Source organism: Equus caballus, chromosome 25 (genome assembly GCF_041296265.1).
Source record: "Equus caballus isolate H_3958 breed thoroughbred chromosome 25, TB-T2T, whole genome shotgun sequence".
Taxonomy (NCBI): Eukaryota; Metazoa; Chordata; class Mammalia; order Perissodactyla; family Equidae; genus Equus; species Equus caballus.
Genome location: NC_091708.1, coordinates 42,113,530 through 42,138,533, shown reverse-complemented (window position 1 = coordinate 42,138,533; position 25,004 = coordinate 42,113,530). Strand labels below are relative to the sequence as shown.

The window sequence follows — 25,004 nt, the reverse complement described above, 5'->3', positions numbered from 1 at the left end:
TACCCGGGGAAGGGAGTGGGGGCGCCCCGAGGACGTGCCCGCGGCAGGGTCAGGGACGTCCGGAGGGCGGCGGCCGGGGCACGCAGAGCGGCCCGAGGGGCAGGTGAGTCGGTGGCGCCGCCCGGGTGGGGGCGTGCGCGCCAAAGTTGCCCGGCCGCGGCGAGCGCGCCCGACGCGCGGGGACCTGGGGGCCGCTAGGGACTGGCGGAGGGGGGACCGAGGCGCCCGACGCGGCGGGGCTGGGGTCGGGGGATCCCGGCCCCGGAACGGGCGCGAGCCCGATCACACCGGCCTGCGGGGTGGCACTGCGCCCCCAGGGGGCCGGAGGGACCCGGCTGGGGAAGGGGCGCCGGCGCCGGCGGTGAGGCGGTGGGGGCAGTGCTAGGGCCGGCAAGTCCACGTGGCCCACTGCAGTGCCAGCCGGTCGCCCCCCCACCCCGCCCCAGGGCCGGGAGGGTGTCAGCGGAGATGTCACGGGCGGCGATTATTCGCTGGTGCGCGCGGTCGTGCGGCCGCCACTGACGGGGCGGGCGGGGGGACCCGCCGCCTCCGGGGAGACGGCCCAGAGCTGCGCCGTCAGCTCCGCAGCCCGCGCTGGGCGCACACGCGTCGCCGCCCCGCGCGCCCCCCGCAGCAAAGTTCGGCTCAACTTTGCGGCGGGCCTTGACGCTCTGTCTCTTCCACCTCCCACCAGGTCCTCGGCGGCCGCTCCGGGGCCCCGCGCGGCGGCGGGCGGCGACAGCGACAGCGGCGAGGGGACGCGGCGCGTCCACGTGGGGGCGTTAGCCCGCGCCCGCGAGTGGACGCCGACGGGGACCCGCGCTGCGCCGCGCGCCTCGGGGACACAGCGGGCGGCCCGAGCCCGGCGCTCGCCTCCTGGAAGCCGCGGGTCGGCGCTCGCCCCCCAGGGCGCCGGGACCTCCGCGCTCGAACAGAAACTGCTCTTCCATTGATTCGCCCGGACGGGCAGCGGCCGGTGCGCGTGTCCCGAGCGCGTGCGGAAGGCACAGGGGCAGGAAGTCGGTCTTCTGCGGCGAGCGGGGCGGCACCGCGCAGGGGACGGAGCCTCCCTCACTTATGTGTCTGCCGCCCTGCGCCGCCGACACCCGAAGACTTCAGGGAGCGTCTCGGAACCGCGTTCCCCGCGTGTGAGGCACGGAGGGGCTGGATGTCCAGCAACATGATTATCCATTAACCTCCGAACTTTTCTTTTTAACCCAAAGAATATCGGTGATTTTTGTCCACTGCCAGCAGCAGAAGAGAGAACCCAGGGCTCTTGAAATGCAGCAAAATCCTTATTTATAAACAGGCCGAGGTCGTGATATGCACGGCCGCTCTGCTCGCTGAATTTTCTATCCTATGGATATCGGTCTTGAGCTTTGAGATTGCAGAGCGGTCCTGTCTGCACTGGGTCCCGCGGCCTCCATCCTTTCAATGCCCAGTTTTCTCTGGGACTGCTGGCCTTCTCTGGAGATCAGAGCGGTACTGTGTGCCATGGGCTGTATTCAGAGCATCGGGGGCAAAGGCAGAGTCTTCCGGGAAGGTATCACGGTGATGGACGTGAAGGCGTCCATTGACCCCATCCCCACCAGCATCGACGAGTCCTCCAGCGTGGTGCTGCGCTACCGGACACCCCACTTCCGCGCCTCGGCTCAGGTGGTCTTGCCCCCGATCCCCAAGAAGGAGACCTGGGTGGTCGGCTGGATCCAGGCGTGCAGTCATATGGAGTTCTACAACCAGTATGGGGACCAGGGCATGTGAGTACTGCTCCGGGGCAAGCTCTGGGGGGCTGCTGGAGGTGGGGAGCTTGGAGGCCTGGGGCTGGAGGTTGGGGGGGTTAGAGAGGGGCCTCCCCAGGGCCAGAGGGAAGCTTTATGGGTGTATGGAAGTGGCCTCTGAGTCTTCTTTGGCCGGGTAACCTCCTAGAGGGTTTGCCTATTGGTTCAGATTGGGGTCCCAGTTCTAGGGCCTTCCCTGCCACTCTCCCTGGCCCCTGGGCTTCCTGTGTCCTTCCCTGTAAGATGCCGAGAAAGCAGAGGAACTGTCCACTGGGTGCCTCTTTGTCAAAGCAAGTGTGCCATCCTGGGTCACCAGAGCGGCCCGGCTGGGCCCCCCAGGCCTGGGCCTCCGTGAGCACACGTGGTGGATCCTCAGGGAAGGGGAACACAGCCCCGGCAGCCTCTGGCGTAAATTGTATGGTGCTTTGCGTGGGGCCTGAGTGTGTCTCTCCTTGGGGGAACGCTTTGCTGTTCCGAACAGTGTTTTGTTTGGGAGCACGGCTAGGTTTGCTTTTCCGTGTACAGTTTTTTCTCTGGGGCAGAAGGCCACTCTATGTAGACAGCAAGTGTCAGTGTCCAGGAGGCTCCGGTGGGGCCCTAACAGCTGAGAGGAGCCCGCTGGCCTCTGCTCTCCAGCCTGGTCTCCAGAATGTTCCCAGGATAACGTAGGTCTCGGTAAGGGACACAGGGATCCTGGGTCTTCTTTTCCAGCGTGTTCCCTGATCCCTGAGATGGTCATCCCATGTGTGGAAAGCAGCGTGGACAGAAGGGAGAGGGCCTTCACTGGAAGGGCCACCCTGAGATGGGGCGATGAACATAACTGCGTCCGAGCATGAGACCCTTCTGAGAGAGCGAGGCAGGCCCTGAGAGCAGCACCCCCCGGGCCCCGTGACTGGCCGTGGACACTGTCCCAGAGGCCGTCTCTCAGTGTCCACCATGTGCAGCGTCACTTGCGGGGTCTACGAGTGTGGGACAGGGAGGGGAATGTCCCCAGAAGGAGGTGGGACTTTTCACCAATTTTAGAACATCCCAGGCCACCTGAAATTAGAGAAGTGGTGAGGAGATGGATGGTGGCGGGACACCAAATCTCGTGGCGTCTCCACTGAACGACTCTAAAGTCAGAAGGGAAACAGGAGGATCCTGGTAAAACTTACAGCTAACCCGGATGGGCCCAGAGAGGTGCACGTGGGGCCTGTCTGGACACTGGTCGGCTCCCTTCCGTCAACCTGATTTCTGTGCTCAAGCCCTTTAATTCTCAAACGTGGGGCTATTAATCCAGGCCACAGGCTGAATTTCCATTCCAAGAAGGGAAACGTGATTCGTAGTTATTTGGTGTGGACCTTTCCTAAGAAGCCTTAAGCCCGAAACCTTCTCGAGCTTTGCAAGGCATCCGAGATGACTGGCAAGACACGTGGGTTTCTCTAGGGCTTTTAGGCTAAGCCTGTTTTCTTCCCTAGGTGGGTAGGAAACAGAAGGTCCTTCTGAACTTGGAAAGACACGAGCGCCAGGGGCAAGGAAGTTGGGGAGAATGAAAGGGACCGAGTTCTGATGCGGTGGTCGTGCTGTGCAGGCAGGAGGGAACAGGCCTGGCTCGGGGCCTCAGCTTCCCCATCTGTACACAGGGCTCTGCAGAGTCTTCAAGGCCTTGTGCTCCCTTAAGGCTCTGAGAACGTTCAGGCACTATTGTTGGAGGCGGGCCTGAGTCAGAGACCCCAGCTGACCTTTCTCTTTCTGTGCCAGTCCTTGGTTCCTGGTTCGAGGAACCCAGTGCACATCTAGACTGTGGTCAAGCAGACCTGGGCAGGAGTCCAGCCACTGCTGCTTTCCAGGGTGTGACCTTAGCCACTCTGACCGTTGGTCTCCTCATCTGCAAATTAGGGCCAGTCATAGTCCTTGCCCCATGGCTTACTGCAAGAATTACAGAGATGGCATTTGCCAGCAGTCGGCCCACGGTAAATGCTCAATGCAAGCAGCTATCACCTTAACGTTGTTTCCGTGACTGTGACCCTCAGATGGGGAGTGAGTGATGGTCTCTGTAATGAGTTGAGAATTGTGGCTGAAACTACAGAATTGGGACAGATGTAAATTACTCCTTGTATTGAATTTTCTCCCCAGCCCAGGTCTTCCTCTTTTACATGGGGCCCGCTCCTTGACTTTTAAAAATTTTAAATTGTGGAAGTCCTAAATGATTTGAGTTTTCAAGGGTTGAAGGCCGTTTTCCGTGCTGCTCATTCACTTCCCCCCTCCTGGGGAACCTCTTTCAGGGTGGGGCCCTCTGTGTCCCGCACGGCTCATTCTCCTGTGTCCACTGGGTCCGTAATCCCAGCTGGGACAGGACCCGCCCCAGACAAAGGGCAGAGTTTGAGGCCCCCTGGGAGGGGCAGTGTGGGGTCGTCGTCAATGGGCTCAGGTCCCGGGGTCAGAATGCCCAGCCAGCGGTGGCTCTGGGGCCTTGGCAAGTCACCCCTCGGAGGTTCGCTTTTGTCATCTGTCAACGGGGATAAGGATGGAACTCCCCGTAGGCTGCTGTGAGGATGCGGTGAGAGGACAGGTGGAGGTGACAGCCCTGTGGCTGAAACGTTGAGCTGGAAGCTGCTTGACTTCTTGTTAATCAACAAATCGTGTTGAGAAACTGACTTAGCGACTAGCACGGCTCCTCCGGCCTGCAGGGAGGGCTCTGTGCTCAGCCGTGCCCCTTGAGAGAAAGCCCGGACGGCTGCTCCTTCGTGAATGTAAATGGAAGCATTTAGATGTGAGGGAAAAGGCTCTTTCCATCCTCCCTACCCTAAACTCCCCTTTTTCATATTTTTAAGCCCCATGACATGAAAGAAGGTGGGGAGTGGGCTGGTGGGACTGACCAGAGACCTCAAGCTGCCCAGAACTGTCCCCCAGCTTCGCCCCGACGGGGGAGCTGTAGGCTCCTGTGCATTGTAGGATGTTGGCGGCATCCCTGGTCTCTCCTCGCTCAATGCAGTAGCCCCCACTCTGTTGTGACAACCACAAATGTCCCCAGTCCTTGCCCGATGTCCCTGCGAGGGGTGCCAAGTCACCCCTGGTTGAGAACCACTGGACTGGACCCAGACAATTCGAATCATTAAAAGGAAACCCACACACTGGGCTTTAGTGGCCAGGGGAGGGGGACAGCCAGGTGACAAAGTTAGGTCAGGGCTTCCTTTCTTTCCAAACGGGCTTGTATTAAAAATATTAATTCCAAATACTCAACTGAAACCCGTAATACCCCCAAACATTATCCCCGCTTGGAATTAATCTCTAATCCAGAACTTTCTAGAATGACATTCTGGCTTTGAAATATTTGAAGTGGAGCAATAACACGCCACTCCAGGAACCCCCGCCTTTCTCAGGCGAGAGCTGGAAAATGCCGAGCTTCTCGGTGCCAGCTCAAGAGGATTCTATATGGTTTTGGGCCCAACCCACATTGCCTTAAGAGCCATCCCCCCCGAAACTGTTGGAGACACCTGCCTCCACAGCCCCGTCCCCCGCAATCCCTCAACCGCCACCTGTCAGCTGGCACAGTCTGCTAAGTGACAAGTCCCAATTTCTCGCCTGTGTGGGAGCCGCTTCACATCGTCCCTGGGTTGCCCTTCTCTGGAGCCCCCAGGGAGCCTGGCCCACGGCCAAGGCCAGTTTCTGGCTCAGGGTTCCACCAAGGGGAGATTTGGGGGTCAGGAGGACAGCAGCCTGGGAGAGAGGGTCTCTGGGTGGATGGCGCCATCTCCCTGCACCCTGTCCAGCAGGGTGTGGACACCGGCTCCGCCACACCCTAGTGCTGCGACCTGGGGCTGATCCAGTCTCTTAGCCTTTCTGGGTCTCACTGTTCCCATCTCTGCAGTGGGGAGCACAGCCCTGCCCTCCCAGGGTGGTTGTGAGGATTAAATGAGATAATGCAGCGCCCGGTGCCTCCTGTGCCCTCGATATCGGGTAGCTGGCAATGTCGTAACTACTGCCCGTTCCGTTAGTAATTCCGCAAGGCCGGCACCGGCCCCGCATGAAGACCGCTGTACTGGAGGTGTCCTCCTGGGTCGCCTTGCACTTGCCCGCCGACAGCACGAGAGCCATGGGCCGTGAGCCCAGGGAGGGTTCCAGCCAGAACGCGCGGTGACGTCTGTCGCAGGATTACGAGGCTGGCGGGAAGGGGCTGGCAGGGGTGGGGAAGCTGAGGCCCCGGCCAAGACACACTGGGGCTGTGCGGGTGCTCCTGAGCTCCCCGGCTCCCTGTCCGTTCTCCACTGCCCGTCTCCCTGGGACCTCACGAGGTCCTCACTTTATGAGGAGGAAACCTCCTCAGGGACTGAAGCCACCTGCCCAAGGAAGCTTGCTCTGCTTCAGCGGGTCTGGGGACGGGCAGGGAGGAGCGGCCCTGGGGACCACGTGGCCTCTTCCTGCAGCCGGGCCTGAGCCGAGGGCCCTACGCAGAACAATTGAGGACGATGCTTCCTCTCTGGACCGGAAGGCGTCCTCCCCCATCTGCTGGGCTCTGGCGGAGGGGAGGGCGGCGTGGGTGGGAGAGGGAAGTCCTTGTTTCCAGGCTTTGGGGTGGGAGGAAGTTGGCGGGGGGGCTGCCCGGCCCCAAAGAACTCCCCCTGGACCAGCCCCGGCCAAGTCATCGTCCCAACCCTCACCTTCCCAGTGCCAGAAACAAAAGCTGGCTGCTCGAGGAGACGTGCGAGGTGGCACCGACAGCTGTGGCCATCCGGGAAATAACGAGTTAAACGGAGATGCTTGTATTTTGGCTGATCGGCTCTGTGTAAAAATGAGAAAGATCAGTAATGCCCAGTGTTGGGGAGGGGGGACGTGGACAGCCTCACATGCTGTTGGCGGGGGTACGATTTAAGCAGCTTCTGGAAGGCGAGTTCGGCTCTGTTACAAATACAGGCGCCCTTCCCCTCCATCATTCTACCTGAGAGTCCCTCTTAGAGACTTGGCACCGGCCCGGGGCCTGGCACACAGTAGGCACACAAAAGGGAATCTGCTGAACCAGTGAGTTGACACGCACGTGCCCAGAAGCAGCAGGACGGGAGGGTACGTGCGTGAGGACAGTCACTCTGCCCCGCTCATAAGTGCGAAGAGCCAAGCACAGCTCAGGTGCCCGCCTGCTGGGGGCGGGGGAGCGGGGGTGAACCGCGGTCAACAGCGCAGAACACGTGCGGCTGCTCCAGCCCGTTTCTCGAGCCAGCCCGTGCCTCGAGCCGGAGATGCTCCCACCTGGTAACACGATCAGAGATGTTACTTTCAAAACAAGTTGTAAAATATGTAGGGTAGGAACCCATTTTTGTTGAAAACACTGAAAATGGGAACACGCCGTCTGTGTACGTGCAGAGAGAAAGGTCTAGAAGGATGTTTACCAAAGTGTAATGTGGTGAGTCCCTTGGCGAGGTAGGGGGAGGCACAGAAGAGACGGTTTTCGTTTCTCACTTTATACTTCTCCATGGCTTCCTTTTTTTGAAAAAAAAAAAAAAAAACAACAACAGAAAGCACAGCTTTTATAACTAAAAACTAAAATTAGCCAGGCACTGTCAGCCCCTTGCCCGGGTGTTAGGCCCCAGGGCTGTGGGCTGGGTGAGGAGGAAGCAGCAGTGGGGGGCACCACCGGCCCCGGAAGGAGTGGGTGTGTTGTCTGGGGGAACAGCGGCAGCAGCTGGCAGGGAGGGGCACCTCCAGCCTGTCCCTTGAGAGAGCGCACCTGCTGACCCATCTGATGGGCAGGGGCTGGCCTGGTGGGCGGCCGCACCGGGCGGGGTCAGGAAACCAGGATCCTAGTCTGGTTTGGGAGGGGGCACTTGGGCTTCAGTTTCTGTAAAATTGCAAAATTTTACAGAATTTAAACTTCTTGCAAATTGTACAAAACGGTAAAATCTGGGAGCTTGGGGCCCAGGTGAGAGAATTCCTTGGGACCTTGGGACCAGCGCCGGGCAGAGGAGCCCCGGCCCCAGCCCTCTTGCCCTCGAGCCTCAAATTCTGGTCTGTAAATGTGTTTCTCCGAGGGCCTGAGGGCGCCACTTGTGGGACACGAAATAATATTTAGGTGAATTCATTTCAGCTTAAGGGTAATTTTAATTTAAAGCAACATATTTATTCTAAAGCATATTAGAAAAAAGTTTGTATACCTAGTACTTCCAACTTGTTATTTCAAAGGTGTTTCTTAGGAAAAACTAAACACAGTAGAGGTTTGAAAAAAGTGATTAATTTTAAGGAATAAAATGAAGTGAATAATAATATAGCAGCTGTGTAGACAGGACCCAACGAAGACAGAGACTTCAGTTTAGGAACTTTGTTCTGAGACCAGGTGACGGGGGCCGTCGGCTCTGGGGTCCAGGACTCCAGTGCAGCCAGAGCGCCGACTCTCACCCCTCCGGGAGGGAGCCCGGGCCCAGCCTCGCCACCCCTGCCCAGCACGGACCAGGGCTCTTCCTGAAGTGGCGAGAAGGGTGTCTCCCGGGGGGTGTCCAGGTCACAGAAGGGGCAGGTCCCACCCCTCCCCTCCCGGGCACATTCCAGAGCTCTGAGCGTCCCTGGGTCCTTCACCCTCCACCGTGGGGCCTCCACGCTGGGCCAGCTCCTGGCTGGTGGCTGGGCCTGGAGCCACAGGGCGACCCTCCCCAACCCCCGTGGGTGCCCCTCAGGGCAGCCTCAACCCCTTCTCCGACCTCCAGGGGAGGCCTTCCTGGAACCCCATCCCACTCCCACTCTCTGTCAGTTGTGCTGCTTGGAGCCTGTGTGCATGTGTGTGTATATGGGGGTATGTGTGTATGTGTGCATGTGTGTGTGTTGTGTATGCGCATGTGTGTATACGTGTATGCGGGGGTATGTGTATATGCCTGTGTGTGTGTGTGTGGGTTGGGTGAGGGTCTGTTGGAGGCTGGTGGATAAGAACCTGTGTGTGTGCATATACATGTATATGTGTGTGTGTATGTGTATACGTGCGTGTGTGTGTTGGGTGAGGGTCTCTTGGGGGCCAGTATTAAGAGCTCACTTAGGCCACAGGTCCTGGCCCAGTGGCTTCCCGTCGTGTGACCTTGGGCCAGGCCTCTGTGGTCTCCAAGTGCCCTCTGTAACACGTGCCCCCGGGCCCCGGACCCCGGACCCCGGGTAGCTGAGGAGAGCCCTGGGCAGATGGACGGACCGATGGTGCCTGGCACGTCCAGTGTGCTCAGGGAACGTGACTGCTGTTGCCGGCGTTGCTGTGGGGACGACCCCAGCTGGGAGTGGCTGTTCCAGCTGCCGCTGCTCCAGGTGAGAGCGCACGTGAGCAGAGGTGGCTTTGGGCGCCTGGAACTCATTCCTCAGACCCCGTGTGAGGCTCAGGCCCCGAGGGGAGACTGGCAGTGCACACAGTCGCTGAGCCAGGCCACCACCGTTTATCGTGCCTGATTCTAGGCCAGGCACCGGGGTGAATCCTGCAGGTCTGGCCCCTGCCCTTTCGAGATCGTCAGCAAATGATGGCAGGATTATTTAATCACCCCTGGGCGTGTGCCAGGAAGCAGCAGGACAAGGACTGGGTGGCATCGAACACGGGGAGCACCTGGCCTTGTGTGACGGGTCAGGGCAGCTTCCCTGGGGGCTCCAGAGCTGAGCCGTGAGGACCACGGGCTAGGACAGGGGGAGGGGGACTGCTCCTGGCAGAAGGCCCTGAGACGGGAGGAGCACGGCCTGTTAGAGGAACTGAGAATGGCTGATGGGCCTGGAGCCTGGGGAGGGCGTGTGTGTGTGCAGGCAGGGTCCTGGCTTCATCTGCATCCGGCTTTAAGTGCCCTGGGGAGTCATGGCAGGTTTAACAGAATTGGAGGGAGGAACAGCATAATCAGATTTGTGTTTTTTAAAATACCACTCAGGCTTCTGGGAGGAGAACATTGCAGGAGGCAGGAGTGGAGGCTGGGAGACCTGGGAGAGGTGAGGGGTTCTGGCCAGGAGGAAAGCAAAGAAGGGGGGACAGTCTTGAGGTGAGAGGGGGAGTCAGGGATGGTGCTGGGTGCCTGGAGGACACAGGGCCCTCTGCCATCTCTGCTGACCAGGGCAGTACCTCTGTCCATCTCTTTCACAGCTTTGTGGCCAGTGTTAATGGCAGGTGCTCTGCAAACACCTGTTGAGTGGACGATGGATGGGGACTGCAGTAAGAACAGGGCCGCTGAGGAAGGCTGAGGAGTCCATTTCAGACATGATGTGAGGGGGCCCAAGAAAGCATTCTGAGGTCCAGCTTCAAGCCTGGACTTTGCTGTCCTTTGGGTTCCCCCCACTAGAAGGACAAGGGCAGGGGTGTGACAGGTGGCCCATGGAAGTGGGGCGACTCCCTGGGCGTTTGGACTGTGCGGTCACACTGGGGCCTGCTCTCAGACAGGCCCCTCACGTGGTTCAAGGCTCTGCTGTCGCCACGTTGAAATTCTTAAGTCTTGAACGAGAGGCCTCAGGTTTCACTGCACTGGGTCCCACAGACTGCGTAGCTGGTCTTACCCTGAAGACCAGGGGGCAGACACAGGGCGAGGACACGAGGGAGACCAATGTGAGGATGGACACAGCGCACCCTGGGGTCTGGAGAGAAGGTGACTGGGGGCAGGCGGGATCAGGGTCTGTGAACTCAGGGTGCAAACAGGCGTGTTTGCACTTATTCACAAGATCCCGCACTCCGCATAGACCGGGCGGTTGAGCACTTGTGTGCAGGCATGGTGCTGGGCACCTTGCGGACACCTTTTGGTGGGCAGCACATCAGAGCCAGGATTGTCCCCGCCGTGCAAAGAGGGAGAAGGCTCAGTCCTGGCTCTCCCCTCGAGCCCCGAGCAGAGAGCTGAGGGACCGCCTGGGAGCCCCAGGTCACTGCGAGCAAACGGGAGATACTGGAGGAGGCGGCAAGTGGGGCGAGTCCGTCCCGTTCAGAGTGTGTATCGTGTGAAAGCTGCATGAGTCAAAAAGGCTCGGGTCAGATGGGGCTGGCAAATCCGTTAGCGTTCGAGGCGCACCTCACACTGCTGACACCTCCCTCGAATGGTGTCTGGAAGTTTCCACGTCCTGTGTACCAGGTCGGATACACAGATGGTCCCCAACTTATGACGGTTTGACTTACGATTTTCCGACTTTACGATGGTGCGAAAGCCGCACGCATAAGTGGAAACCCCACTTGGAATTCTGAATGGAGCTTGTCCCCGGCCGCGCGATGCGGTCCGACCCCCTCGTGATGCTGGGCAGCAGCGGCTGCAGCGCCAGGTCGGCCTGGCGATCCCGAGGGTGAACGGCCGACACACGCCCCCACACTCTGCACCCACACAGCCTTCTGCTCGTCACTTTCAGCACAGCATTCAGTAGTTACAAGAGACGGTCACCACTGTGGCACAAACAGGCTTCGTGCAGGTGATTTTGCCCAGCTGTGGGCTCATGTGAGTGTTCTGAGCACGTTTAAGGGAGGCGAGGCTGAGCGAGGATGTTTGGGAGGTGAGGCGGATTAAATGCATTTTCGATTTAGGATGTTTTCCACTTAGTATGGGTTTACCGGGACGTGACCCCATCAAAGTCGAGGAATAGCTGTATTGACGCATTTAATCGCCACAAAAACCCTGCTTAAAGGTGGGTAGGATTGGTCACAGTTAACTGATGAGAAGATGGAGGCACAGAGATTTGTAACCTAATTGGAGTTAGTGGCCAGACTGAGACGAGATTCAGGGCTGGGCTGTGTCCCCCAGAGGCTGTGCCCTCAGCCACTCGCCCTCCCACCTCCTCTTCTGGGAGAGGGACCGCGGGGGCCAGAGCCAGCCTGTGCTGGCCTGTGATGGTTTGAAAACAGACGCCCTTGGCCCTGGTTCTGAGTAATACCCTACATGAGACACGGCCGTCTGCCAGCTCATGAGGATCGTCACCTGTCTGTGACTGAGCCAGGGCTCGCGCGTTTGGGGGCTGGGGGAGGAAAGGGACGGAAGCTGGGGGTCAGAGGCCGAGAGAGAGAGGCCATTCAGGTGCCAAGCCCCCTCCCAGAACGAGCCAGCTCTCAGGAAGTGAGAGGGGGCCAAGGAGGAGCAAAGTTCCTCTTGCAAGTCTGCTTTCTGCCTTAAAAAAAAAACTTTTGCAAGCAAGTGTAACCAGTGCGAGAGGATGGGGGGTGGGGGGTGCCTCCTGAAACAGGCGGCTGAGGACAGGAGGGGCCAAGGCCCCGGCTTCTCAGAAATTCAGGACAGGGCCCCTGACCCCTTCTCCGGTCCGTGGCGCCCCCCATGCGGGGAGCCGAATCAGCAGGCTCAGACCGTTACCCACCCCGTGGCCGGGTGGGTCTGGAAGGGCCCCGCGGTCTCAGGGACTCCTGGGCACTTGAGAAACGCGAGGTCGTGGGGGCTGCTGCCCCAGTTCTCCCGGAATCTGACCAGCTCGGGGCCCCGGGGCAGGAGGTGGCCTGCTAGGCAGGTGTTGCCCTATTTTGTGACCTTTTCAATGCAATAAACAGAAAACAGAAACGCAATAAATAGAAAAATTAGCAACAGCACGTTCCGAAGCATTCCTCTTATAGTGGCCCCAATTTTGCTGACGGCTGACCTTAAACCATGCATTGCAGTAGAGGAATGCCTTTTTTTATTGTGATGAGATACACGTAAAATTTACCGTTTTAACCATTTTTAAGTTCAGTGGCATTAAGTACATTCACACTGCTGTGCATCTGTCCCCAGAACCTTCTCATCTTCCCCAACTGAGGTTTCATCCGCATTAAACACTCGCTCCCCCCCCAGCCCCTGGCCCCCACCATCCCACTTTCTGTCTCCATGAACTTGACTTCTCCAGGGACCCTCTAAGTGGAATCATCCAGTATTTCTCCTTGTGGATCTGGCTTATTTCACTTATCGTAGTGTCCTCGTGGTTCAGCCACGGTGTCTCGAGTGCCAGAATTTCCTTCCTTTTTAAGGCAATCATGCTCCATGCGGATGTACCACATTTTGTTTCTCCAGTCACTTGTCCACGGACTCTCGGGCTGCTTCCGCCTTTTGGCCATCGTGAATACCGCTGCTATGAACAGGAACGCATTTTGTAAAGCAGTATATCCTGGCCCCCCCCACCGCGGGCGTGCGCAGGTGTGCAGAATTCTGGGTGCCGAGTGTCCTGAGCTTCGGTATCAGGTGCCCAGGTGGAATCAGTGCTGGATAAAGTCAGGCCACCTGGGGCCCAGGCTCCGCTCCTTGGCCGAGTCACCTTGGGAAAAGCCCCCACCCCAGCTTCACTTGCTTTCTCCGTCCAGGCGGGTGGACATGATTGTCGATGAGCCTCTAAGGGCTGCCCAGGCGCTGCTGTGTCCCTCGCCACACGGGAGAGTGTGTCCTCAGAGTAACCTGGGACGGACTGTGTCCTCTTCTGTCTGAGAGTTATTATTACAGCATCAATAGTGATGGCACCGGTGATGGCAGCTAGTGGTTACTGGCATCTGCTTTGTGCCCTTCCTGGCTCTCACGTTCCTGCCTGCATCCTCCCGTAACCCCTCGAGAGAGGTATATGATGAGCCTGGGGTCCAGGGAGGGCTGGGACCTTGCCCAGGGTCTCATGCCAGTGAGGGGGTGGCTGAGACTCGCAGCACTGCCGGTGGGTCCCCGAGTCCGAGCTCTGGACAGCCTGGTCACCTGCTCCTGCCCCTGGAAGGCTGAGCCTGCTGGGCCTCCAGCAGGGGAAAGCGAAGTGCGGGCTCGCAGGACAGCCCTGCAGGCATTGCACAGCTGGCCCCGGGGCTGGGCCTGAACGTGGGGTTTTGAGATGGGGCTGGTTAGGCTTCTTGGTTCCACTGCTTCAAAGACAGGGGTTAGCCAGGCAGGAGTAATTCCGCCTGCTTCCTCTTCTAGGCAGGCACGAGCAGAAAGAATGGGGGAGGGTGGGCGGAGGGGAGGAAAGGGCATCTCATGCCTGGAAGCCCCCCTGGTCCTGGCTGTGGCCCCAGGTGGCGGTCTAGGGAGCCAGGCCCCCAGGTGGTGAAGGAGACATGGGGTGGTGAGGGGCCAGACCCGGAGCAGAGGACCCTGGCTCCTACTCCCCTTGCCCCAGGGCGGGGAGGGAGAGGCTGGAGCCCTGCCTTTCGTGGGCAAGGACACTGAAGCTCAGAGAGGGCAGGCATCTGCCCCAGGCCACATGCTGGTCAATGGAGGGGCTGGGAATCATTCTCAGATGTGCTGACCCCACACCCTCTGGGCCCTCAAGCCTCCCGTCAGCCCCTGAAGTGAGAGAAAGCAACTCATTGCCACCCGGTGGTGAGGGGGGCATGTGGGCCAGAGAGGCTGGGCTGACCTGAGTGCCCATCCAGACCCACCCTGATGAGCTGTGTGGCCCGGAAGAGTTGCCCCACCTCAGCCCCAAGGTCAGAGGGCTGCGTGTGGCTCTCCTGCCAGCTGCTGGGCCACACGGGGTAGGGGACGCAGCACATGTCAGGGCTCCCCATTACTGTTTACCACCACCAGCCCCCTCCATGTGACACATCTGCTCATGGGCACCCAGCTGGGATGCAGCCCCGTCTACCACGGTTTCAGGGGGGAGACTGAATTGAGATGAGGCGAGAAAACAGGATGTGGTTTCTGACGGGGGCTATGTCTGGGGGAGCCCCAGTTCACCTGACATGATGTTGGGTGTCTGTTTACTGTCTGGTCGCCCTGGAGGTTAAGTCTTATGGACACAAGGGACACAGAAAAGCCTTGTGGGTGGCTGACGGAGTAAACTATCCTTCCGGTCCTCAGGTCCAGCTGGGAGCTCCCCGACCTCCAGGAAGGCAAGATTGAGGCCATCAGCGACTCAGACGGGGTGAACTACCCCTGGTACGGCAACACCACGGAGACGTGCACCGTCATGGGCCCCACCAAGAGAGACTCCAAGTTCATCATCAGTATGAACGACAACTTTTACCCCAGCGTCACGTGGGCCGTGCCCGTCAGCGAAAGCAACGTGGCCAGACTGACCAACATCTACCGGAACCAGAGCTTCACCACGTGGCTGGTGGCCAGCAACACCACGACAAACGACATGATCGTTCTGCACACGCTGCACTGGCACATGCAGCTTAGCATCGAGGTGAACCCGACGCGGCCCCTGGGCCAGCGTGCCAGGCTGCGGGAGCCCGTCACCCAGGACCAGCCCAAAATCCTGAGCAAGAACGAGCCGATCCCGCCCAACGCCCTGGTCAAGCCCAACGCCAACGACGCTCAGGTCCTCATGTGGCGGCCCAAGTACGGGCTGCCGCTGGTGGTGATCCCGCCCAAGCACTGGTGACGGCCAGGGCGCCCCGCTAGGTTAGACTCAAATAATAATTCTGCTCCAACAAAACCCACGCGGACTCTCAGTCATTCAGCGAAACACAACCACTCTACCTGCTCCAGCGGGCAGCCCTCACTGTGCGAATGCCCCCCGGGAGGGCCTCCCCGCCCCTCCGAGGACCCTGCTTCTTGGCGGGGAGGGGGAGACCCAGCCGGGACAGACCAGCCCCACGTGCGCCCTTCAGTGTCACCTTGGGTCTCCCTCCCTCTCCTTTCTCACACTTTCAGCCATTCTCTTGCAACAGACTCCCCGAAACAACTGCTTTTTCAGTTCTTTTTTTTTAAACGCCTCTCTAGGAGGTTCAAGGGAGGGGGGAAGGAGGAGCTGACGCTGAGGCTGGTCCGAGCGCCGCGCCGTCGTCGCTGGTTTGTGACAGTGTCGGGCCGCCCCGCGGCAGCTCCCTCTCGCCCTCTGTTATGCGGCCTTATGCAGACTTGCTTTGCCAAACTTTTGCCTTAAGCTGAATTTAAAGGAAAAAAACCCACAGCAGACAAAGAAAGCAGGATCTCTTTTCTACTGGACTTTTCATCTCCGCTGGAGGTGAGGGAGGGGGCTGGGTCAGGGGTGAGAGGAAGGTGCCTTGGAGCCCCTTCTCCCCGGTGTCTTGGGAGTGGGGCAGGGGTACAGATTTAGACCTAAAACCAGCTGCTTACTCCTTATTTCAGCAGAAACGGAACCACAGACTCTGCCTCAAGAGCCCCTTCTCTCAGCCCAGGCAGAATCCCCGCCCCTGCAGAGAAGGCAGGGCCGTGAGCTCTGTGGCCGCTTCTCTCCTCTCTCGCAGCCTTCACTTGCCTTGGGTGGGCCCAGGAGAGAGGGAGGGGCCTGTGAGGTGGAGGTTGAGCCCAGGGAACTTTCTGCCTCAGTCCTCAGCACCCATCCACAGGTGGGTCTGCCCGCACAGCTCAGTGCGCGGCTTTTCCTTGTCCACCCACACTGGTCCCAGACACGCAGCCACCTTGACCCAGTTTTGGTTCAAAGGTAAGAAAGGCATGCACTTCCTTCCTGGCTCCTTCTCAGGGGACATGCTCCCAGGTGCTCTGGGGGCTTCAGATGGGCTCACAGTGCTGGAGGAGGGGGAGCTGTGAAGGGGGCCCCCACGGACAGGCGTTCCTGGATCTGGGGAGCCTGGGGGGGCAGAGGGCAGGCTCTCCCCTGCTGCTTATCCTCAAGTGAGTCAACCAGGGCCCAGGGCTGGGGCATCAGTGGGCCCATGGATGGCAGGCATCGGAGCCACCCTGGAGGCTGGTCTGGCAGCATGGCTGGTCCTCAAGGGCCACCCTCCCTCGGCTCCTGGAGCCCTCGAATTGGTCCCCAGCGTCGCCGAGCTTTCTTAGCAATGTCTGCCCTGAAGGCTGCTCGCCTGAGCTGTGGGGGGCACCCACTGGAGCCCCCTTCCTCCAGGCTTGCCAAACCCACAGCTATATCACCCAGGCCCCGCATTCAAACGAATCATCATCAAGCACAGAAAACTGTCAGAAAAGAAAAATAATCCATTTCTGCTGTAGATGAGCCACTGATAGGAGTCCCCGTGACAACGTGGGAGGGCTGGGGTCACCTAAGCCTCGCTCTAGTCCTTCATCCACATGACACTGTATTTATTCAGGGGTGCTTAACGTCCAGTGCCGCTCCGAGCCCGGCTCCCGACGGGAGGCGCGCAGCTGTCCTGGAATGACTGGACTGGAAGCAGCTTTGCCTTGCCGGCCGCTGGCGTGGTGCTTGGGGAACACCGCTGTCAGGCCCAGGAACCCCCTGGAAGCTGCCGGTTCCCCGTGGTGTGTACAGACACCCTGCCACCCAGAGAGGCCAAGTGAGGGGAGTGGTGTGTCCCTGCCCCAACCTCTGGGGGCGGGCCTGGGAGGGAGCAGGGTGACAGTGTCCAGCTTCCGGGGACAGGACCTGGCCTCCTGAGGAATGGTCCTTCTCTGCACTCAGGTCTTTCTTGCACTAAAAAGGAGAAAGGGCCCTGCACGAGGGGTCAGGAAGCCGGAGTTGTGGTTTGGGGCTGGGTCACTGCTCAGGGGTTCTTACTGGGGTAGGGGGTGGGCACAGGAAAGAACAGGGAGGGGTGAACTGAGCTGTCTTGGGGCAGAGTCCCCAAGACCCACACTTCCTGAGTGAGCGAGCCCGCATGGCAGGGGCACAGTGCCGTGCACTTGGAGGGGAGCGATGCTGCTCTGGCTGCCTTGCCCGGCCCACCGCATGCCTGGGCCCCAGCTCCCCGTGCTCCCTGGCTCCTCCTACCCGCCTACCTCCTTGCCCCTTTCTCTCTGTCCCGCCACCCCGGCCTTTCTGGAGACAGGGCTGGGGAGGCCCTGGAGAGGCTGCAGGCCCAGCCAAGGATGCTCGGCCTAGCTTGGGTCTGGTCCCTCGGCCTCCTCCCTTGTGTCAGGAGCACAGACCCCAGGCATCTCGCCTGGGACCCCGATCCCTCTGGTGTCCCCCTTCCCTGGCGTGGACACACTCCTCCAGCAATAAGGACCTTCGTGGTCGTGGAGAGTACTGTGAAAACAAACCAATGCATTTACCAGGAGGCACAAGACTCTTGAAGAAAATGTAAAATGAACCTTTTTTTAAAACAAATATTCACAAAGAGAAATAAAAAGTAATTTTAAAGTAGGCCTGGCTAGGATCTGGATGTTTCTGAAGTGGCGCTTCATTTTGGGGTCGACAGCTCTGTATTTCTGGCCACAGGAGTGAACGTATTTGAGGGGTGGGTATTCGGCTGGAGCCTGGAGGTTCTGGGGCTAAGGGCCTAGGAAGAGCCCGGGAGGAGGCTGGCCACAGCCCTGGGACCTTAGTGCCCACTGCAAGGACCCTTGGCTGCTGCCGTGTGTGGAGGAGGAGCCCGGACATGGGGGGCAGCGTGGCTTTTTGGCAAACAGTCAAAACCCATATGACAAGGGGGATTAGTGTGTAGATTGGACCTGCATCCCTGTCTTCATGTGGAGACGCAGCTGCTAGGACAAGGTCAGTCTAGAACGTGGCCCTGCGCCCTGCCTGCGGTCAGAGCTGAGCAAAGGGGGCTGCAGGGGTCAGAGCACCAGAGTAAACACTTTCTTCTCAGAGCCTTGTTAGGAGAAGACGGGAGGTGGGGGAGCCCCGAGGTCCTGGAGTGGGTGGGGGCGTTGAAGGTGGACCATGGGTTCAAGGCCATATGCATGAGTTTGGGCAGGATGCCGAGCCCCTCTGAGCCCCCCTTACCTTGTATGGAAAATGCGGGTTCTCTGAGCAGCTGCCTCCTAGCTGAGGCGGTGAGGACACATGGGTCTACCCAGCTCCTGGGTGTTAACTCACTGAATCCTCACAACACCGGGTGTTCTCATGAGCCCATTTCACAGATGAGTACATTGAGGGGGAGCAGAGGTTGAGACGCCGCCCAAGGCCATGCACCTGGGGAGAGGCAGAGCCAGGATGCGAGCCGCAGGTCAAACCCTCAGCATGCGCGCTCGCCCTCGGCAAGTCACTGCGGAACGTCCGTTCGGTGCTCAGTAAGTGTCAGTTCTTATTCTGAAGAAGGCCCCACGCCTTCGCTCCCTCCATCCTGGGTTCCGGGGCAGGAAATGCCTTCCGCCCCCCACAGGAAGTTTTTGTGTGGTCACTTCTCCCACTGCCCACAGTGAGCCAGGCTCATTCCCTTGGAGGAGGGGCTGCTGGGTCAGCTGCAGGCCACAGGCTTGTCGCCGGGGTGGGTGGCAGCCCCTCGGCACTGTCACGGAGGACCAGAGGCCGCCATGCCCTTGGGGCCCTGGGGACTCAGTTTCTTCTCTGGGTTTTCCACATTGCAGCAACCCAACGGCATTCTGCATCCTGTCTCCCAGTCCGAGACACCAGAGCAGGAAATTGCATAACAGGCTCGGCCGGCCGCCCTCCACCCAGATGGCTTATGGGTGGTGCAGTTCACTGTCATGGTTTGGCTTTCGGTTACAGAGTCGGCTCCTGAGCTCTGCCTGTGAGAGACCATGGTGTGTGTGTGTGTGTGAACAGAGAGCAGGGTGCAGGCCCAGCCCACGGCAGGAGAAGGCTGAACTGGATCCTCTGAGGATAAAGCTGAAGTTGCTCAGGTGCTGGAATCTGCACGCTGACACGCACAGAGTGAGGATGCTCAGACGGCAGCCTGCAGTTGGGGCTCACATTTGGGAGGGGAACATGCAGGGAGGCTGGTTATGAGTAAAGTGGATTCCAAGGGGCCTTTAGTCACATGATGGAAGCCCTCCAGCCTCTCGAGCTGATAGCAGGTTAAATTTAGAAGTCCCTGGCTGAGATGAGACACAGATGCCAGACTCGAGCCAGCTGTCAGGGGGTCCCCTCCAGGAGCTGAGACCTGGGAGAGGGGTCTCCGGGCTGGGCCAGGCCCACCTGCTCCAAGACATCTGGGGAAGCAGGCAGGTGCACTGTGACCCCACACACAGCCTGCCTTCCACCTCTGAAGTCGCGTCTTAGTAGAGCCCAGCCTTGCTTTGGGCTTTGACCCACTGTGGGCGAGGCCTCTAGGCCAGAGAGGAGACCCCAGTGGGGTCCAGGAGGGAGACAATTTGTTGGGAAGTACAGAAAGGCAATGTCTGGGGGTGCTCTCAGGCCTCTCAACATTTCTGACAGCCCAGGGGCCCTCTCTCAACCTGGCTTGATTTGTCTCTTGGTCGTCATCTGTCCTGCCTGGGAGGCCCCACAGAAACTGTCTCCCTCCTGGCTGGGTCTGGGCAGGATGAAGGCAAATGCTGCAGGTGGCAATGGGCCACCACGCACACACACCATCCACAAAGGACCATCCACATCATTAGCACGCAGCTAAATCCTGCAGAAGCACAGCCGAAGAGTGAGCGCTGGCCCTTGCTGTCACCATCCATCACGTCGAGTGGTGTCCTTCCGTTTTCCTAGATGAGGAAACTGACCCTCAGAAAGGGCCGAGGGACTTGCTAAAGGTCACTCAGCTGGGAAGTCGCAGAGCTGGGCTGGTTTCAAACAGCCATCTTTCCAGCAGGCTCTGTCACTGCTTTTTTGGCTACACCACCCCGGCCTTCCACACCCCGATTCCACCAGACTGCCCTTCTCCATTCTTTTGCTAACTGCGGCACAGAAGGCCCCTCACACGACGCTGAATCCAAGTCGGCAGCAGCCCCCTGGCCCTGGACGGCGGAAATTATCAAATGCAAGGAAACTCGTCTGAGCGATGAGCTGCATCTCTGTGCCCGTGTCCGAGAGGCACACCCACGCAGCGGACATCGGTCCCGGCAGACGGCAGCCCAGCTCCAGTCCAGGCAGGGCCTTCCCGCTGGTCCCTCAGCCCAGAACTCGGGGACGAGATTAGTTCCTCCATCGGCCTGAGCCCAACTTCGGTCCAAGCGCGGCTGCCCCGGCTCATATTTTCTGGTCCCTTTTTAAATCGGACAGATGCAGGGTGGCGCGGCTGGGCGTTTACAGCAAGCGAGGTGCAGCTGGGAGCCCTGTGCTATTCTTGGCCGCCACCCGTCTTGCTGAGTGAGGTCGGGCTGGCCACCTGACCCCGCACGCCTGAGTTGTCCTAATCTGGGGCCGAGACACGCATGCCTCGCCTGCCCTCCCCCGTCCGGACCCGGCAAAGCGTAGCTGTCGCGCTCAGTGTCGAATGTGCCCATGGGCCACCTGAGGATGATCGTCCTGGACCAGGGTGTATATTAGAGACCAGAGACTCTTCTCTCCACCAGTGTGGCAAAAGTTATCCGCAACATCCGGGCACCAGGACTTGGTTATTCAGGATTCTTAGCATTCTCAACAAACACACGGAGTGCCAGCCAGCCAGCCAGCCAAGTGTATTTAAAAATGTTTTACACAGTTTTACTGAGATATAGTTCAAGTACCATACAATTCACCCTCTGAGAGTGTGCAATTGATGGGTTTAGTATATTCACAGTTGTACGGCCGTCACCCAGTCAACTGTGGGATATTTTCATCATCTCAAAAAGAAGCCCTGTGCCCGTTAGCCATCACCTCCCGACACCACCCTAAGCCATCACTAGTCTACTTTCTGTCTCTATAGAAGTCCCCGTTCTGGCCACGGCGTGTGAATGGACCGTACGTGGTCTTTCATGCCTGGTGGCTTTCACTCAGCACGACGTCCCCAGGTTCATCCGGGCTGTCACGTGCATCAGCACTTTCTTCCTGACAAAAGCCTTTGATCACCCCCTGTGCACAGGCCCTTTGCCAGGTGTTGGAGATGCAGCAGCTCGGAGCACACAGGCTGGAGAAGCAGACAAATGAGCCGCTGCAAAGAGCTCAAGTGGTGAGGACGGCGTGTGAGTGCCGCAAGGGGGAGGGAATAGGGGCCTGGCCCGGCCTGAGGCCCGGAAGGCTTCCCTGAGGAGGTGGCGGCGTAGTGGAGACTTGGAGGATGGACCGGAGCGTCTCAGCCACATGAGAGAGGGGAGCGGAGGGCCTTCGAGGGAGAGGGTCTGGGAACTGAGGGACAGAGTGGTGACAGCACCTGGCACAGACACGAGGCTGCTGAAGGATTTCACGGGTTATCTTAGGAGCTGCGAGGGAACGGGGTGCTGGGTCCCATTGCAGGCTCCAGGGGTGCCACGAAGAGGAGCGAGACCCCCTCGGTGCCTGTGCGCAGGGCTCACCGCCCCTCCGGGAGAGCGGCACTGAGGCTCTGTCCAAGCCAGCTGGGTGGCGACAGCTCTCTAGAAGGCGCCATCGCTTGTGAATGGCCAGGAGGAGAGAGTGTGGAGCAGGACAGGGGGTCCCCGCACTGCAGCCTGGGCGTCAGGAGGGAGTCCTCTGGGCTTCCCCGATCACCTTTCCCGTGACTTCCCACATAACTGGCTGTGGAGGCCGGCCGGGGCCCCCGAGCCCACCTGGGTGGCGTGCCTGCTCAGCCCTCCCTGGCAGTGTGCCCTCTGCTCCCAGGTCGTGCTTTCCTCAGACGTGGAGCAGGGAGAGAAAGGGCTCCTGGCCTCATAGGGTTGTGGGGGCCATTCAAAGGTCAACGGATACAGAGCACTCGGAAGAGTACCAGGGATTTGAGCAATTAACACCAGGGAGCCCCTGAGCCTCAGTTTCCTCACCTGCAGGATGGCGCTGCGGCGCTCTCCTCACAGGAAGGAGTCATCAGTGGGACCAGCAAGCGCAGCCCTTGGCACCAGGCCTCGCCTGTAGCCAGGTGCCCAGTGTCAGCTGTTCCTGACCCTGTAACTGGACAGTGCAGTGGTTTTCTTTTCTGCCCCAATTTCAGCTGAGAAGCGGAAGGTAAACAACAGCACAAGTGGCATGCCCCTCCCCCTCAGTGCCGTCGCAGGCCACCCGCACTGGACATGCGGAGGGCCGAGGAGCACTTCGGGCAGCATCTGTCCCGTCCTCGCTCAGGGGTGCAGGGAGGCGAGGCGGACGAGGCCGAGAAGGCAAGGCCGCGCCAGGGAGGGCTGTTGGTGAACCACGTGGCCCTCAGGCGTGGCTACTGCACTCCAGCCCCCCGCCTACCTGCGGCCTCCCCAAGTCGGGGAGCCAGGCTCCCCCTGCAGTCCCTGTCTCTGTGGGAGCTTTGCCCTAGGCCCACGGGGGCTTTCACCAACCACCACTGCTGATGGAAACTACCCTGAAGAGCTCAGATGCGCCCGGCCCTGGAGTCAGAACGCTGGCTCCGCGGCCTGTCACTGCGGTCCCCGAGCGCTGTCAGCACCCTTGGCTGAGAATGTGGATATTATGATCATTGTGATAACATACACACAAAATTTACGATTTTTTAAGTGTGAAGCTCCGTGCCATTCAGTACATTCACATTGTTGTGCAATCAGCGCCACGGTCCAGCTCCGGAACTTGTTAAATCCCGCACAACTGAATCTCTAGACTCAGTCAACAACTTCCTGTTCCCCTCCCCCCGGCCCCCCGCCCTGGCCCCACCATCCTCCTTTCTGTCTCTATGAATTTGATGACTCTAGGGACCTCATATCAGCGGAATCATACACTATTTGTCTCTCTGTGATTGGCTTATGTCACTTAGCATCCTGTCCTCAAGGTCCATCCATGTTGCAGCACGTGTCAGAATTTCCGTCCTTTTTAGGGCTCACTATTCCTTTTAAGGCATTTCTGTCTGAGGCCGTGGGTCCTGACTGCCCAGCTGCAGCCCAGCCTCGGGATCTCGCAGTGCGCTGTCAGTGTGCGGGTAAGTTATGAGCTGTGCAGGAAGTCCACGTGTGGTCTATTTTGCAAGATGTCCCTCCCAACTGGTTAAAATAATAAAATTCCGAGAGCTTAAAGAGAGAAATTTTTCTCATCCGGAAAATTCACTTATCTGGAAAAGCTCTTTTTCATGAAATGAAGTTATTTTTATGCACGAAGCAGGTAAGAGGACGAGGAAGCATATTTCAAGGTGCTCTATTGAACCTGGATTCAGGGTGACCTTTGAGAAGGGTCCTTTACCACATCCTTGGGGGCAGGTGTTCACAGGCGTAACTCTGGGCTCCCTTGGGTCTTTTAATCTGGACATGGCCCATGACAAGACTTGCTGGGGACAGGAGGCGGACCTAGAGGCTGCAGCCAGGGTGCCCCCACTTGACTACCAGCTGACATCCTCACCAAGGGTTAGTGACAGGGGCATATGCCCTGATCTTCAGTGATCACTTGGTTTTGGCTGCAGATCCGGCTGTCAGCAATGGAAAACGGACTCTGCATGCAGGGCCTCAGAGAACATGCCTGGCACCGGGTGAGGTGGACTTTGTTAACAAAGCACACGGGGTGTAGTTAGGAGCGGGCGAAGGGAGTTCCCTGTAGACAGCCTGCCGCTTCCTGTAAAGTAAGCGAGGGGAGGCTGGCTCGGCTGCTGCAGCTGTCCTCTCGACAGACAGCACCGCGCCACAGTGATTCTGCCACGTGGACACATTCCATCTCCCTCTGACAGGGGTGGAGGAGAATCTACCCCCGCACCCTGCCCGCAGACATGAAGCTGAGGATCTTTCAGGAACTACAGGTGTGAGAAGCGGCAGCGAGTTGGCAGAATTGGTGGTTTGATGGCCAGGGAATCTGGAAAGGTCTGAATCCTGCCCATGATGCATCTTACCTCCCTGGGAGGTCTGAGGGAGACGGACACCCTAGGAAGAAGCACCACTTCCTTGTTAGCTGGACAGGGGTCCTGAGATCCAGCCTGAGAATCCGGAAACCTGGGTTCTGCAGAGAATCCCTTTGGGTCCCAGTTTCACCCCTTCTCACCCCCTCCACGGCCAAGCCCTAGCCATTTGGCACATCACTCTGGCTGCTTGAGGGCAGGCAGGAGAACAAGAGAAAGATGCCCACTCTTACCACTTCTATTCAACCTGTGCATAGAGCAAGGAGGCAAGAAGGAAAAATCAAATGCACGAAGAATGTTAAGGAAAAAGAAAACTATTTGCAGTGTAATGATAAAGACTGTGTGTGCAGAAAGCCCAAAGAAATCTACCTACACACACACTAATAGAATTCAGCAAATTGAGCAGTTACAGGGCACGTGGTCAGTGAATATAAACCAATGACATTTCTACACACCATCGACTGCTCGTGCATCACTTGGCGAAGACTATCCTTTCTCCACAGAATCGCCTCTTCACTTTTGTCGAAGATCGGCTGGTCACGTACGCGTGGATCTACTTCTGGACAATTGATCTATTAGTTCATCTTAACATGAGGATCACATGGTCTTAAATACTGTAGCTTTATAGTAAGTCTTGAAGTCAAATAAGACCCTAAGTCCTCCAACTTTGTTTTTCTTTTTAAAAGTTGTTTTGGCTACTATAGGTCCCTTGCATTCCCATATGAATTTTAGATTCAGCTACAAAAAAAAGTCTGCTGGATCTGTCATGGGATTGCATCTATAGGTCAATCTGGAGAGAAGTGGCGTCTTAACAGTACTGAGCCTTCCGGTTCATGAATATCTATCCCTCTGTTTATTGAGGAGTTCTTTAATCCCAGTTAGCAATATTTTGTAGTTTTCAGGGTACAGGTCTTGTA

The 25,004-nt window shown here is 58.5% G+C and overlaps 1 protein-coding gene across 1 annotated transcript; it reads left to right on the top strand.

The window, feature by feature from the left end:
* The first annotated feature begins 475 nt into the window (after positions 1-475).
* FAM78A (family with sequence similarity 78 member A) lies at positions 476-17,666 on the top strand. Its single transcript, XM_001499008.5, has 2 exons — positions 476-1,757; positions 14,474-17,666. The coding sequence occupies exons 1-2, from the start codon at positions 1,435-1,437 to the stop codon at positions 15,000-15,002; spliced, it is 852 nt and encodes a 283-aa protein (XP_001499058.1). The 5' UTR covers positions 476-1,434; the 3' UTR covers positions 15,003-17,666.
* Positions 17,667-25,004: the final 7,338 nt, after the last annotated feature.